This window comes from Pseudophryne corroboree, chromosome 2 (assembly GCF_028390025.1).
Source record: "Pseudophryne corroboree isolate aPseCor3 chromosome 2, aPseCor3.hap2, whole genome shotgun sequence".
Classification (NCBI taxonomy): domain Eukaryota; kingdom Metazoa; phylum Chordata; class Amphibia; order Anura; family Myobatrachidae; genus Pseudophryne; species Pseudophryne corroboree.
This window is the reverse complement of record NC_086445.1, coordinates 272188536-272205783: the sequence shown is the minus strand read 5'-3', so window position 1 is coordinate 272205783 and position 17248 is coordinate 272188536. Positions and strand designations below refer to the sequence as shown.

At 45.5% G+C, this 17248-nt stretch overlaps 1 protein-coding gene across 1 annotated transcript in view; it reads right to left on the bottom strand.

Moving 5' to 3' along the window:
* CPB2 (carboxypeptidase B2) overlaps positions 1-17248 on the bottom strand; it is a 65227-nt gene that overhangs the window by 41723 nt on the left and 6256 nt on the right. The window contains exon 2 of the mRNA XM_063952815.1: positions 5947-5985. Within this exon, the coding sequence (XP_063808885.1) occupies positions 5947-5985 (39 nt within the window). The remainder of the gene's footprint in view (positions 1-5946; positions 5986-17248) is intronic.

The following is a 17248-nucleotide window of genomic DNA, read 5'->3' as shown; positions in this document are numbered from 1 at the left end:
GGATAACGGCGCATAACTTGGGTGGAGTCTAGTTCTGCAGAAGCATGATCGGAACACATACATACATACATACATACATACATACATGCATACATACAGTATAGTAATTTTGGACTTGAGGAGCCTGCACACTGCACATGCCAAGTGTCATGTGTTTTTTCTTTTATTGCTCCTCTCCCCGATGCAGTGGTGCAAGCAGAAAAAAATACTGTGTGTGCGTGATACACATATGGGGGGCCAGATACACATATGACCCCAAGTGTGCCAGATACACATATGTCCCCACAGTGGCAGATATGCTCCCACAGTACCAGATACACATATGGCCCCTCAGTGACAGATACACTTATGCCACACAGTGTCAGATATACAAATGCCACCACCCACAGTACCAGATATGCCCCCCACTCACAGTGCCAGATATGCAAATGCCCCCACAGAGCCAGATATACCCCACAGTGCCAGATATGCTCCTACAGTGCCAGAAACACAAATGCCATCACAGTGCCAGATACACAAATGCCCCCACAGTGCCAGACACACAAATGCTTGCATAGTGTCAGATACACGTAATGCCACACAGTGCCAGATACACAAATGCTCCCACCCACAGTGCCAGATACACAAATGCCCCCACCCACAGTGCCAGATACCAAATGCCCCCACAGTGCATATCCCCTGCTCCGCCGCTCACTGTGCCATTTGTTAAGTTCGTTTAACTTACAGGAAGAAAAAGCAATACCTTAAATCCGCAAATGTTCAGGCTGCTGCGACCGCTAAGCGTGTGTGTGTAACCCCTATGAAATGCGTACACGTTGCATAAGCACGCCGTCACGTTGTAAGCACAAAGTAGCTACACGTGCGGCGGAATACACTTTATAACCCCTAACAGGAAAGGAAATGCGACACCAATTGTATATGTAATGTTGTGGTCCAACGCAGCAACAAATATTTACTTAAAAGGGGGTTCACAGAGAAATACAACAATACAAGAGAAAAGCTACAACCAATGGATGGATACATACGTTTGATCGCCTGCGCCACCTGGCTCCGGTCCTCAGTCAGTCTGGAAAGATGACCTTCAGAGAATAGACTGAGGCTGGCCAGGAGGCTTGGCTTTTATACAATAGTCCAAAGCATGAAACAAAGGAAACTGTAATCTCTTCACCTATGGGTCAAAGGGCTGGTCATTTACAGTACAGGAGGGGTCATAGGTCAGTTTGAATAGGTGGGCGATGCCTGGTCCTGGTGCACTTTCAGATGTCCTCCACTGGGTTCCCGCCGAATATCAAGAGTACAGTAAATACAGTGTAATATTAATATTACGTTCCTGCGCATATCTATGCGCAGGAGCGTGCTACGTTCTGCAAACTGCAATCGGAATATTGCCCTCGAAATACTGTACAGCTGGATACCAAACACCACCTCCTAACCTAATTCTGTCCCCTCATATCCTGTAAAGTTGAATCCCTCTGTTGTTATTCCTCTGAAGCAAATGTAACTTGCTGGTGTGGTGCGTGTAGGCTATGTGTAAATGATGTACTATGTGGATTAAATATGAGATATGTCTTTGTGGCTTTTCCATGCGAATGCGTATGCTACCGTATTTACTCATACCACGCATTAATACGCAGGACCTCGTGAGCCAATATACGCAACGTGCGGGTATGCGAACGCACGACAGAACAAGCACGCGCACGGAGGTCACTCAGTGTGGTATTTGCACGTGATGCATGTGGCTATAATATTTTCGACTTCGACACGTTGTTGCTGTGTGAGGGAAGGAGAGCGCAGCTTGCGCCTCTCCTGCCCTTCAGTGTTCAGTCTGGCAGTGGCGGCAAGTATCTCAAATGAGGCGTCGGTCCTTTAGCCAATCAGAGCTCGCAGACCGGCAGCTGCAGCTCCTGATTGGCTGCCGGTCTGCAAGCTCTGATTGGCTAACAGACTGGTGCCTCATTTGAGATACACGCTGCTGCAGCCGGACTCCAGAGACCGGACTGAACACCGAGGGGCAGCAGAGGTGCTCGCTGAGCTCTCCTCCCCGAACACAGCAGCAGCTGCAAGCATGGCGGCCAGCCTAGTGGTACGGCGTACTGACTGGCAATTATTTACCGGTACGCAGTACCACCCTGTACCGCTATACTTGCAGCACTGCCCTGATGTCACATTGAGATCATACATACAGTACATATTAGTTTCTTTCTAGCTCAATAAGCTATACAATAGTGAAAACGCAATCTTAATTCATCCAGTAGTTTTTGTATGATGCCGGAATGAACAGACAGAAAAAAAAATGTCTTCATAGTTCATAAACAGTCCTTAGAAGTATATTTCTGTAAAAATATGCTATGTACAGACACAACCCTTACAGTTTTATTATATGTACAGATAAGTATGCATTTAAAAAAAAAAGTGTAATTACTCTACATGAAACACTGGCAGTGTAACTACTGAGTCCTGGGCAGAGGGTGGGCGTACTTTTAGCCGGCTAGAGGAACTGATTGGATGAGATTGCTGCAGTTTTCTGTTAAAATAAGGATTTTTCTTCATATAACCCCACTCTGCTGCCTGAATAGTAGAAAATATTAAAGTGCTGCAGAGAGCAATAGCTTGCTCTATATCAGGGGTCTCCAACCTTAATTGGGATGAGAGCTACTTGAGAAAAATTAAAACTAATATTTTTGAAAAAAAAAAAAAAAAAACTGGCTTACAGTATAACTGAATGTTCCTTCTACTGCTACCTCTTGGATAGGGCAGGTAATCCATATCTGCAGGTCCTGCATTCCCCCCAATGCGCGCGCATGCTCCTGGGAAAGTGGGTGCGGACTCGCAACTATATATTACACATAATGCCCACATTATAGTGCCAGTTACACGTAATGCCCCCAGCTGTGCCAGATACAAGTAATGCCCCCCAGCAGAGCCAGATATAATTCCCCACAGCAGTGCCAGACATAATGCCCCCAGCAGTGCCTGATATAATGCCATCAGCAGTGCTCACCATTCCTGGGATTTTCTGCCGCCACCCCTGCCGGTGCTGCTCCTGTCTGAAGGGAGGAGAGGAGAGTGCAGCGCGCGCCTCTCCTGTCCCTCACTGAAAGTCTGGTGAGCGCTATGGTGATACTCTCCGGTAGCCATTTAAAATATGGCATTGGCTCATGAGCCAATTAAAGCTGGCAGTCAATCAGGAGCCGCCGCTGTCAGCCCACGAACTCTGATTAGCTGACGGCTGGCTCCATATTAAAATTGAAGGTAGCAGTGCCAGTGACTGCCCATGCACTCTGCGAGCAAACAAAAATATGGTACCACCGGTACCTCGCGAATGATGGGTTAGCGGTCACTGCTCTATATAGTGTGAAATTGCGCAAGAGGGATATTAACGGAAAAAAATTGTTATCATCTCTGTTAACCCTTTGCTAAATAGCTGTAATAATATAAAATGCAGAAGCGCTAATTTCTGCATTATTTAAGTAGTTGCTGAATAAAACCCATAATAACACTTCCCTTGCACAAAGACCCTGCAGGCTGCTGTCAGTAGAAAACTGACATCACTAAACATTGTCCTGAAATACACAGTGTGATCCTCTCTGGCAGTGGGTCCCATTGGTACCTTGGTTGGCCAGTCCGGCTCTGTGTCTGTCACCTGAACAACTATCACCATCCATGGGGGAATGTAACAGCCTCTGATTTGGTAGGGATGGGCGTGGCTTATCGACATTCAGAATTTCGTCAAAGACAAGGGGGCAACAGTATGTCAATTCTAGCATGCCGACATGATAGTAATATGATGGTAAAGCATCATGATTAATGCCACACAGTGCCAGATACACAAATGCCCACAGTTGGTTACAATGCTTTACACTGCATTACTGCCATGTTGGTAAGCAGTTTTTTCGACATACTGTTGCTCCTTGTCCATGATTTCAAAACACAAATCACCGCAAGTCGGTGTCTACATTTTTTCATTGACCTCAAGCAAAATACTGAATGTAGTTAGTGTTCAGTACAGGAATCGCCACAAACACGAAAAAAACAATATATGAGGTTATTAGTTACTGGGGAGACACAGGCAGTTAGAGCCCCCGTAACTGTAAATAATCAAGATTGATTTGTCTTGATGATTTACAGCAACTTAGAACTACTGTATGCAAACTTATCAGGCTATTACATATCATGTTACATATCATGATACAGCTACTGACTGATCCAGCCATTCAGTCAGATCGCAGCACGTGGGGATTGTTTCTCTCCTAAAATTAGGGAGAGTAAACAGAGGGTCAATAGACTGAAAACATCCTTTGACTAGTTCCTTTGATACCACGCTTATGCTGAGCTTCACAGTTACTGTACCCCAGGCAGGGCCGTAACTAGGTGTGTGCCAGTGGTGCCTTGCACACAGCGCAACTGCACTGTGGGCACACCATCTGGAAGCACCACCCGCATGGCTGCTGCCCACTCTCTCTCACTGCATCCCGCAGCTGCAGCGCTGCCCTGCACACAGGGGGGGGGGTTCTGATATTTTTTTATGTAAAGAAGCTGGAGCCGCGGGCAGCTTTTTAAGCTCCGCCCATCCAGAATTTGGCCCCGCCTCTTGAAAGACCCGCAAATCACGGGTTGTGCTCTTGTGCTGTGTGGACTTGTGCTGTTGTGCTGCTGTAACCTCCGACTGCCTCAATCCATCCACTGGCTGCTGCATTCTATAACTACAGCCCATTGCCTGCTCCTCTTCCTGGAGGCACTTGCAAGTGATATTATTCCAAAAATACTTATATCTGCCATAATCTGTAAAAAGGGGACTCTGCTGCTGTAATGTGTAAAACAGGGGGCTCCGCTGCCATAATGTGTAAAAAGGGGACTCTGCTGCCATAATGTGTAAAAAGGAGACTCTGCTGCTGTAATGTGTAAAAAGGGGGACTTTGCTGCCATAATGTGTAAAAAGGGGGACTCTGCTGCCGTAATGTGAAAAAGGGGGACTCTGCTGCCGTAATGTGTAAAAAGGGGGACTCTGCTGCTGTAATGTGTAAAAGGGAGACTCTGCTGCCGCAATGTGTAAATGGGGGGCTCTACCTGCCTAATGTGTAAAAAAGGGGGGCTCTACCTGCCTTATGTGTAAAAAGGAGGACTCTGCTGCAATAATGTGTAAATAGAGGGACTCTGCTGCCGCAATGTGTAATAAAGGAGTTCTGCATGCCGTAATGTGTAAAATGGGGCTTTACCTGATGTAATGTGCGATGGACTCTACCTGATATAAGGTGTGTAAGTGGCGTAAGTTAAATAATGGAGACTACTGTGCAGCGTAATATGAATTGGTATTATTTTGTGGCCACGCCCCTTCCCCATGAAGCCACACCCCTATCGTTTTGCTACGACGTGCACTGGTCTTATTTTAAATATGGGGTGGGCACCGATGTTGTTTCTTGCACACAGTGCTAAAAGTACCCTAAAATGACCCAAATATATACTTATACCCATTTTTATGTACCCCACATTTATTGAGAGAATTTATTTTGCTGAAACAATAGCTTTTTATCATTATTCAAAAAAAAAAATGTAAAAATGCATATAACAGTCATTTAACCCAATTTAATTACACCAAATAGAATCCCGTTATCGTCATTTGAACCCTGCTATCGCCATTTTGGAATAGGATAGGTGCGATAAACATGAGCGCGCAGGCTGCGATAAGCTGATTTTTCGTGAGATAGGTGCGATAGCATTAACCGCGATAACAGAACGCGTTATTGTGGCTAATTAGATACCCACCATAGCATTTTACTAGTGCTCCAACAAATATCCACAGTAAAATATTAAGCTCACTCTTTATAAAAGCTACTGTAGATGTAAACATGTGCACTATTAAACGTATTACTCAGTATTAAACTTATTACTCAGTATTACTCAGTCTCTTACTCGCTACAGTAAAAAAGTAATTCAATTTATATTTACGGCTCGACAGGAACAGCGGTTGTTGGAGTCTCTGAAAATCTGAAATATTAAAGTTATGTTAGAAATTTTAACATTGATTAATCATTAACAAGTGCTACTCAATTCTGCCATCTACTGACAAAATGTAAAATCCAAAAACCTTTATGCAAGAATATGTTAAAAATGAAAATGATTTCACATATATTAGAAAGGATAAATGCATAAAATGAACCTCTTCAATGGGTATAAAGCAGGATATCTTGAGAAAATGCAAATATTTTAACAGTAAATATATGTTATGTCTGGGCCTCGGTTACATTATAGGTACATTACCACAGCAGAGTGACTACACTTTTTGCTTTTACTTGTCCATGAAAAATTTTGATAACTGAGGAAATAGATTTAGTCTCCTGTTCAATACATGTTGTCGTATATCTTAGGGCCCGGTTTACCACTCTTTCTCTAATATATCAGCATATATTTATCACACAGGAGAATGAGATTTTAATCCATAATCATACTGAGTTTTATACTGCAGTACAAAGTAACAAATGACTGTTAAGGGTTACTATAAAAGACAGGAGAAAGAGAGGAGGAAAGGTAACCATGTTGGTTTTGCATTGTAAATGATTGCCGCTTTAAAAATACGGGCAATCTCGTCAGGGGTGTATCTAGGAGTCTGAGCGCCCCTGGCAAAGTAAGGAACTGGCGCCCCCCGCCTCCCCCACCCAGGGACACAGCGGGAGAATTACAGGGAGGGTGCGGGTAGGGATAATGAGATGGAGGGCTTACAGGGAGGCTGAGGTCAGGGACACTGAGGGGCAAGTACAGGGAGGGTGTGGGCAGGGACACTGAGGGGGATTTACAGGAGTGTGCGGGCAGGGACACTGAGGAGGAATTACGGGGAGGGTACAGGCAGGGCCACTGAGGTGGAATTACAGGAGGGTGTGGGCAGGGACACTGAAGGGGGAGTGACAGGAAGATGGAGGTCAGGGACACTAAGGCAAATTACAGGGTGGGTTTGGGAAGCCAAAATGAGAGGGAGGGGCTAAAGGGAGGCTGAGGTCAAGGACACTGAGGGGCAATTACAGAGAGGGTGCGGGAAGGGACACTGAGGAGGAATTACAAGGAGGGTGCGGGAAGGGACACTGAGGAGGAATTACAAGGAGGGTGCGGGAAGGGACACGGAGATAGAATTATGGGGAGGGTGCAGGCAGGGACACTGAGGAGCAATGCCGTAACTAGACATTTTAGCGCTGTGTGCAAGAAACAGCCTCAGCGCCCCCCCACCACCATATTTAAAATAGGGCCAGTGCACACTGTAGGTGTGCGCCAAAACTATAGGGGTGTGGCTTTATGTGTTAGGGGCATGGCAACAAAATAATCCAAATTCATATTACGCTGCACAGTGTCCTCCATTAATCAAATGATGCCACTTACACACATTACGCCAGGTAGAGCCCCTATTACATATTACGGCAGGCAGAGCTCCCTTTTACACGTTACAGCAAGCAGAGCTCCCTTTTACACATTACGCTAACAGAGCTCCCTTTTACACGTTACAGCAGGCAGAGCTCCCTTTTACACATTACATGCGGTTCTCTGTCCTCAGTGCCAATGTACTGTGGGCCGAGAACACTCGGCACACACCTAGCTACGGCCCTGTACAAAAATCATGAGAACTTGGAGGTAGGCAATGTCTGCTCTCCAGCTATGGTGGAACCACAAGTCCAAGCATGCTCTATCATGTAATGGCTGTCAGGGCCCAGGCACTTCTCTCCTCTCCTCTCACTTTCTAAGGGCTGGCATGAAGAGTCCCTACCACTTGCTGCTGTTCTGCTCACCCAGTTGTAGTTGTGTGGCTGCTGCATGATCCTGATCTCTTGGGACACTGTCAATCCGTTGCCCGGAGACCAGGCCGCTCACTGACAAGCACAGGCTGGGGCAGAGGGGCTGCTTAGGTGCAGTCCAGGAGCTCGCTGGCCGCTCACTGTCACTGTGTGGTTGTAGATTTAGAGATTTTCAGCTGGCATGTCCCCTGGGAGTACAGGTCTACAGGTGTGCAGAAGATCGTCACTGTAACCTCCAGGCAGGAGGGGGAGGACATGACTGCCGGGTTGCCGTTGTATGCACTGCATTGTAACTCTGGCAGGAGCGGGTGCGCGGTGAGGGGAGGATCGGGCACTACAGCAACCGCCAGCTCACTTTAACCTACGGTGGTGGTGGCGGTGGCAGCGGTGGAGGGTGTCAAAGTCAGAAAAATATCACGATGCACACTGCCATATTTGCACCTCATACAGGTCTGCGCTGCGCATGCGTGCGCATACTCGCTGTTGCGGGCACCCGCGGGCGCGCGGTATGTGCATTTACGGTAGAGTTCATGTGTTCGTAGCGTGCGACTCAATCGTTACATATTTTCACTATATAATGTATTTTGTAGATCATGGTCCCTTTGATAGATTCTGAAAGTTTGGTTAATGTAGAATGTTCATGAACAGAGAAATCCCCCTTTGTTTGGTACGAAGGGTCAGACAGGAGTAATACAGTGGTGTTTAGTATCCATCGGAAGAGTATTTAATTAGCAATATTCCGGTGTTGGTTTGAAGCGGATTAATCGCTCGTGCGAATAATTATGGACATAAGAAGTTTATGTCCATTTACTGTATTTGCACTTACTTATCCATGCGGCGGGAAACCCAGTTTCCCTCCCACCTGAGCTGTTGGAAATAGTCACAGCCCACCTGTATGAATCAACCTATGACCTTTTGTTATAATGCGAGGAGGAATTCCTGTGTCCAATGAACAATGAGATTGTAGGGACCATTGAATTGTATTGTGTGTGGGGCATAAATAGACAAGCCGATCACATCCAGCTCTCACTCTTCAACGGTTATCATTGCTGAAAATCGGGAGCTGGATGTCCAGAGGCGCATGCGATCGTTTCCTTTGTGCGTAAGTTTTCTCCGCAATCATATTGTCTTTCTTTGTTGTTATGGGCCATATCTCTCTCTCTCTTCTCCTCTTTCTCTCGTAATCCCTTAAACGTAATAGTATTGTATTGTATTTCATGTGTAGTTATCTGGTTAGGTAGTCTATGTTATATTGTAGTGTATGACTTGTATTGTATTAATTCTTTTGCAAGTATAACATTCATAATATATATATTAGGCGTTGGACCCTAAGCACGGTATCTGTGTATTTCTTATAGTGTTAAGTATTCTCAGAGCGTCGGTGACGCTCAAACAGCTTTTAAGTTAACAAGGTTACACTGTGTTGCATCTACACCCTATCTCTACACTAAGGTTTTACAGCATATTACATTGTTTATGGTTTAGATATAAAGGTTTAACATTGTGAGCGTCAGCGCCGCTGGTGATCTCCTCGTGGTCCCGAGCGTCCGCTACGCTATAGCGAATCATTACGTTAGACGGCAGCCAATAGCGTGCCTGCCTGTGATCTCTTAGCCGTGAGCGAACGTGACGCTTGAGCGTCTCGACCACGGCTAAGCGATCGTTACGCAACAAGCGTACCCTTACGGTACTCCATACGTAAATAGCGTACAGTGTTCTTAGACCTCACAAAGGGTTTTATATAAGATAAATATTTAGCTTTATCAATTGGCGGCTCGTCCTGTCCTTCACATATCTCTGCTAGGTAATTTCAGCAGACATTATCCATCAGCAAAGGGCGGGAGATCATATTCTTCGCAGTGCTGACGGGATAAGCGTCTGCTTCGCTTAGTAAAGGGTGCTGAAGGAATCCGGAACCGGAGGTAAGAACAACACACTAGTGTCTTTTAAAACTGTTTATTTCTGTCTTGCGTACACACGCACATATCTGCATTTCTTTTTCATTCGTGTATTTTCATATATCACTCTCCTGTTTGCCATTTTATAATTGATAAAACGTGCTAAGAGAGATTTGTCGCTATTTCATAGTTAAAGTGTAAAACCCACACGCAACTCTACCTAAGGTAAAAGGAGAGATTGGTGTGTTGCGCGGTAGACGATCGAGGATCATCTACATTGATAAAAGTGTTAGTTGTGTTACGGTGGACATTGGTTTTGTGTACACGTGTCTCTAACAAAGGGCTGAGACTCGCGTACGCCAAGGCCGACGCACGCAGCGTAAATTACGCAACGGAGCGTCTGGGTACGCCCACGTAACTCAAGTCACACAACAGTGTTGATTTTTAAGTAGCGCAACAGGCGATAAATAGCGCAACAGGCGATAAGTAGCGCATCAGGCGATAAATAGCGCAAATCTATTTTAGTGTCCGAAATTTAGATTAACAGATCCTTCTCCAAATTCACAACACATCTGGTCTAAAGAAAATTTCTGCGCAGAAATAGAAATAGAAGCAAAAGTGTACGTGTGGTGAGTGAGTGTTTTGTATATATAAGTTTATACAATTTTACAGGTTGAACCACAAGAAGTCGAGTTCTCGCAGAGGTACATACATGTAAGTGACGTGCATGGTGGCTAGGGAGGCATCTCTGGTTAAACATAAAATTTGAGCAGTAGAGTATAGTAGACCAGGAGGTCATACTACAGACCGGGAGGTCCAGGTACAGCAGACTAAGAAGTCTGCCATAAAAGAGAAAAAGGGCACAACCCAGGGGGTTGGTGCAAAACCCATATAGGCCAATAAAGCTCTGGCTGAAGGAATTCGCAGCCGAAATTTTCGATTCCACTGGTCGCTCAGCACATAAGATTAGTTGCTTATGTGCTGAACGATTGTACCGCACGTAATTGTGTACATTAGTTAATCTGACCAGTACCATTTGTGTACAAACCCGGTCGTAAAACTATTTGTACACTCTGATGTGATTTGTGTAATTTTTTATTTTCTGAAGGGAAGTTCGCTGGTCACTCAGGAATTGTCCAACAACCAATAGTTACTGGAAAGAGTAAGTGTTCTGCGGATATCCCTCGCATGTTCCAGTAAATAGAGGTTCATAGGGGCCCTGGGTCGAGTACGCCAGCACTAAGGCAGTGTGTGGGTCGTATTGGTCGGCGTGGGCGAGTGAGTGGGGTACTCGGTAAACCGCCACCGTCAGCCTATCGTGAACAATTTGTTTTTTGTAAGGGTTCGCTGAAGACCCTGAAATAAGGTCAGAGGTGGTGAAAGCAACGCCTGCAAGTTATGGGGGCCAATTGTTCAGGAAGGGGGCGATCAACCTCGGTTCGGGTTGATTCAGTAAACCGACCAGTCGGGTCGGCAAGGTACGTAATGTGTGAAAAATATGGTTCACATACAGAGGTTTTATGTGATGAATGGGAGAGAATGACAGTGCATGACGGGGAGAAATTCCCAAGAGTAGGTAGCTTTAGCCCAGAAGTGTTGCAAAATTTAAGGAGGAGGATATGTCTCATTAAATCATCAAAGAGACGAATCCAACATTATGATTATTTGCAGTTATGGCAACAGGAAGGTGAAATACAGAGAGGATTGGCTCTGGCGGCTGGATCTAATCCTATCAAGAAATTGATAGCGACAGCCCCGCCGCCACCATACATATCAGGAGAGAAATTGGTTGCGGAGAATGACGCATTAGGGTGTAACAAACAAACACTTAGCAACTGTGTAAATGTTAATAAGTTAACCAATGCAAGTATTAACCCGTGCAAGTTGTACCCTGTTTTGAACTTTCCCCAGGAGTGTGATCAAGAAGACGAATCGGCAACAATATCGGCGCTCTCTCTAGCAGCCACCATAGCAGAGACAACAGTAGGCACGGCTCCACCCACGAGATTAGTAACAAAAGCCCCTAGCGGAGGGATAGGTGAGGTCGTATCTACAGGTAAGTACGGCACCATACACTATGCTGAAACCATTTCACCACAGGCTGTAGAACCTACACAGAGTGATGTTAGTAGACTTAATCCTGTTAGGGTAATAGCAGTGCCAAATGGGAAAACTGACACGACAGGAATCACTCCTGTTAGGAACATTGCCATGTACAGCCCATTTTCCCGAATGGAATTAAGAACCATAGTGTCTGAGTTCCCTGACCCTAGGAAAGACTTAGTTGCCAGCCAGAAATACATCAGAGACCTAGGAAACACTTTAGAGCCCAATAACAAAGACTGGCAGGTATTGCTGAGGGCATGTTTACCCTCAAATGTCGACGCAGCTCAATTTTTGGCTGACTGTGGATTAGATCAGGATGTACCTCTTACAGATGTGTACAACAAAGATAACGTAAAAAGAATAAGTTTACAGTTGAAGGAGTATTTCCCAGCGGTAGTTAAGTGGAACAAGATTTTCTCCATTAGACAGAAAGAGTCAGAAACTGCTGCAGAATATTTTCACAGGGCATTACTAGAAATGGCAAAGTACACAGGTATAGAGGACATTAAAACAAACATAAACCATCGAGAAGTAGCAGTATCTGTACTAATGGATGGTTTAAAAGAGACATTAAAGACAAGAGTACAGACCACGCAACCATGTTGGCGAGGTCTGTCGGTGGCTACTTTGAGAGAGGCTGCTATTGATCACGACCGGAATATCACCCGACACAGGGAGTCACAAGGTGATAAGTTAATGGCTGTAAGTATACAGGCCCTGACCACAAGGCAGCCTTTGTATAAATCACCAAACCCTGTGGGTAAGTCAAATGTGGTAACTTGTTTTTCTTGTCATAGACAGGGACACATGGCACGAGACTGTAGAGTGAAAAATTCACAAAACTCATATCAACCCCCTAGACAACGACACGACACACGACATTGGGAGCAGGGTCCGCAGAGACGGAGTTATGAGCCACATACAGGGGAAACAAAAAGATACCCCCCGAACAGAGACTGGCAAGCCACTGGTAGTTCCCATTTAACCCCTTCACAAGCAGTTGCTGCCAGCGGGATTCAGGGAGGTCACCATACCCAATAGGGGTGTGGCCATACCTGTAATCTGCAGCCAGTAAAATTGATTGCAAGTCTTGGGAGTGAACCAGAAATTGCAATCAATGTAGCTGGTAAATCATTAAACTTTCTTGTAGACACAGGGGCGGCCAAATCAGTGATAAATTCGACAGTGGGCATGAGAACCACTGGTAAGACAATTCCAGCCATAGGAGTAACAGGAGTAGTCCAGCACTACCCTGTTAGCAAACCAGCCGAGATTACAGTAGGGCCGTTACATACCAAGCATTCCTTTTTGCTGGCTGCATCGGCACCGACTAATCTCCTGGGAAGAGACTTATTGTGCAAAATGGGGTGCGTCATTTATTGTACTCCTGAAGGTGTATTCTTGGACATACCTGAGAATCACGCTCAGGAAGTGCGAGACATGTTAGACTCCCCGTCAAAATTAATGTCACATACCATTATGACAAATAGGACTCCATCCCAAGTAGAGGAAATGACATCCCAGATACCAGAGTCACTTTGGACTAAAGATGGACAGGACACTGGATTAATGGCAAACGTAGCTCCGGTAGTTGTACAAGTAAAAGATGGTAGGATAGCTCCAAAAATCCCACAGTACCCTCTGAAGCCAGAGGTGGAGTTAGGAGTGTATCCCGTAATAGAGCGCTTGCTACAACAGGGCATTCTGGTAAGAACGTCCAGCACTGCCAATAGTCCCATCTTCCCTGTGAAAAAGAGTGGGCGGAGGGGTTACCGGCTAGTGCAGGATCTAAGGGGGATTAACAAAATAGTTGAGAGTCAGTTCCCCGTAGTGCCAAATCCAGCTGTCATCCTTATGCAAATCCCTCCCACTGCGAAATTTTTCACTGTTATTGACCTCTGCCCCGCTTTCTTTTCGGTACCTCTGCACCCTGACAGTCAATATTTGTTTGCATTCACATACAGAGGAGTCCAATACACATGGACTCGATTACCACAAGGTTTCATAGACAGTCCAAGTATCTTTTCCCAGGCTTTGCATGATTGTTTACAGTCTTTCCAACCAGAGAGTGGATCAGTATTAATACAGTACGTGGATGATCTACTACTGTGTTCTGATTCATTGGAAGCATCCCTGAAGGATACGAAACAGCTCCTGTTTCATCTTTCAGACACAGGACACAAGGTTTCCAAAGACAAGTTGCAATTATGCCAAACTAAGGTAAAATATTTGGGACACTGTCTAACACAAGGACTGAGACACCTGACCGCTGATAGAATTCAAGCAATTAGAGACATGACTCTGCCACAAACCCAGCAACAGATCAGAACATTTTTAGGAATGTGTGGGTATTGCCGTAACTGGATCCCAGGGTTTTCCATTCTAGCGTTACCTCTGCAGGAGATGGTCTCCTCAAACAAACCTGATCGGATTTCGCATACAGACGAGTCCGAGATGGCATTTGAGAGACTTAAACAGTGCCTAATGCAGGCACCAGCATTAGGTATGCCAGACTATGGGAAACCCTTTGAGCTGTACGGAACAGAAAGTGCTGGTTGCGCGGCAGGCGTCTTAACCCAAAAGCACGATGATGCCAGCAGGCCAGTAGCATACTACAGCGCTCAGCTAGACACAGTAGCGCGATCCCTCCCCACATGCTTGTGAAGCGTTGCTGCGATAGCATTGCTAGTAACGAAAAGCGAAGACGTAGTGCTAGGTCACAACCTCACAATTCATACACCACATGCAGTGTCAGCCTTGCTAAATTCTGCCCAAACCAGGCACGTCTCATCAGCGCGGTTTACAAGATGGGAATTGGCACTAATGGCCCCCGTAAACATCACCATAAGGAGATGCAGTGCATTAAACCCTGCAACATATCTCCCAGGTGTGCCTGGACAGGCACAAAGGGTGGAGGATGAGAATGGTGGGGAAGGAGAATTTAACACAAAGGAAGACACACATGATTGTATGGAATATTTGACCCAAAATTTTACCGCAAGGCCTGACATCAGTGACAACCCACTGGAAGATGTAGATCTAACTTTCTACACGGACGGTAGTTGTCACAGACAGTCAGACTCGGGAGACTTGTGTACTGGATACGCAGTCGTAGATGACCAAGGCACCATAGAAGCGGAACCGCTAGGCCCACCTCACTCAGCCCAGGTTGCTGAACTGGTCGCCCTAACCAGAGCATGTGAATTGGCTAAGGGCAAATCAGCCAATATCTACACCGATTCTAGATACGCATTCGGGGTAGTCCATGATTTCGGAGCCCTATGGCGCCTCAGAAATTTCATGACGGCAGCTGGTACACCGATAGCGCATGCAGCTCACATCAAAAGGCTTCTAACAGCGATACAGGAACCCGACAGAGTGGCTGTTATCAAGTGTAAAGCACACACATATAGCCAGGACCCAGTATCACTTGGTAACAGCCGAGCAGACGAAGCAGCTAAGTTAGCAGCAGGTACCCCCAGACAGACAGACACCACACAACTGATGGTATTTAATACCATCAACACACAGAAGTTGTGTGAGATGCAAAATTTGTGTTCCACACAGGAAAAGGCAGTCTGGAAGGCAAAGGGATATGGCCAGGAGTCCTCAGGACTCTGGACGGATGGACAAGGTAAACCGGTGGCCCCCAGAGCATATCTTCCATGTTTAGCTGAGGCAGCTCACGGGCTGACTCATCTGGGCAAGGAGGGAATGTGCAAGTTGGTAAGAGCATATTGGTGCGCCCCAGGATTTTCATCTCATGCAGGTAAGAGAGCAATGTCATGCCTTACCTGTTTGAGAAAGAACATCGGAAAGGCAATACCAACAGAACCATCTCATATCCCACCTGCAGGCGGCCCTTTCCAGGTAATACAGATTGACTTCATTCAATTACCCCCTTGTCGAAATTTGAAATATGTACTTGTTTGTATAGATGTTTTTTCAAATTGGGTCGAAGCATTTCCTGCGGCCACAAATACCGCTATGTTTACTGCTAAGAAAATTGTGCAGGAATTTGTATGTAGATATGGTATCCCTAGAATAATTGAAAGTGATAGGGGTACCCATTTTACAGGTGATGTCTTTCAAGGAATGTGTAAGTTGATGGGAATTGATAGCAAGCTGCACACTCCATACCGTCCACAGGCGAGTGCGAAAGTGGAAAGAGTGAACAGCACTATTAAAAATAAACTGAGCAAAGTTATGGCAGAAACAGGATTGACATGGCCAGAAGCTTTACCCATTGTACTGTACAGCATCAGAACCACTCCCAGGTCCCCTCTTAATCTGTCTCCCTTTGAAATCTTGTTTGGTCGACAACCGCATGTTATGATTAACCCTCAGGATGATTTGAAGTGTAACAATGAAGTGACTGTAAAGTACCTGGTTAATATGAGTAAACAGCTAAGGAATCAAAATGATAATTTGAAGTTAGTAATTCCTGATTTACCAGATAGTAATTGTCATGACAACGAACCTGGGGATTATGTAATGATACGGAATTTTCTACGCTCAGGTTGCCTTATTGACAGATGGGAAGGACCATACCAAGTCTTATTGACTAGCACTACAGCACTGAAGGTTGCCGAGAGAGAGACTTGGGTTCATTCGTCCCACTGTAAGAAGGTTGCTGATCCAGAGAGGTCCCGTGATAAGGAACAGACGGTAGAGGAAGTTGTATCACTGGAGTGTCTGTTCCAGGAGGACTGAGGCGGCACCTGAGCATTGAGAATCACAAGATCAAAAGCAGTTATCGATTCCCTGTTCCCTGTTATTGTTTTTCTCCACTTCCCATCCCCCCTCCCTCAAATTATTTTTCCCCCTTCTCATTCTTCTTCGTTTCCTCCTATAAGATGGACTTGCCCCAAGAGACTGTGATCCGGATTTTCCTGTTGACCATGATGTTGACCAGAGCAGTCTGTTCCGGCGAGAGTACCATGGAGGTCGAGAGAGGTTCTGGAATGGGTTCTGATGACAGAGATGGAGGCGTAGTTTTCCAAGAACAACAGAATCAACAAGCAAAGGCGAGTATCAGAAAACGATCCGATAGCATTGACCATAGAAGGAATTGTGAAGGATTGTTAGCTGAAGAAAACTGTATCTGTAGGCTCTGTGACAATGTAGTTGAGGATAGGTGCATCAAGAAATGCCAATCCAGTTTTAATATCCACATGGACCGGCATCCCTTGAGTGACTATCACTCCTTAGTGGGTAGTGTGTTAAATCAAACAGATTGTTGGGTATGCTCTCAAGTACCTCAAGGTCATAGCAAATCAGGACTAGTACCATTTCCTTTAACGATAGGGGAGGTACTTGAGCTAAGTGGTGGGAGGCCGGTGGACAGGAGGTTTAATATCTCCAGTCCTCCTTGTTTGAAGCTCCACCAATATCATGTGGATAGATCCCTCATATGTTTTAACATTTCCAATCCCCGAAAGCCGGGAAATTGGGAAGTGTCATGGAGTA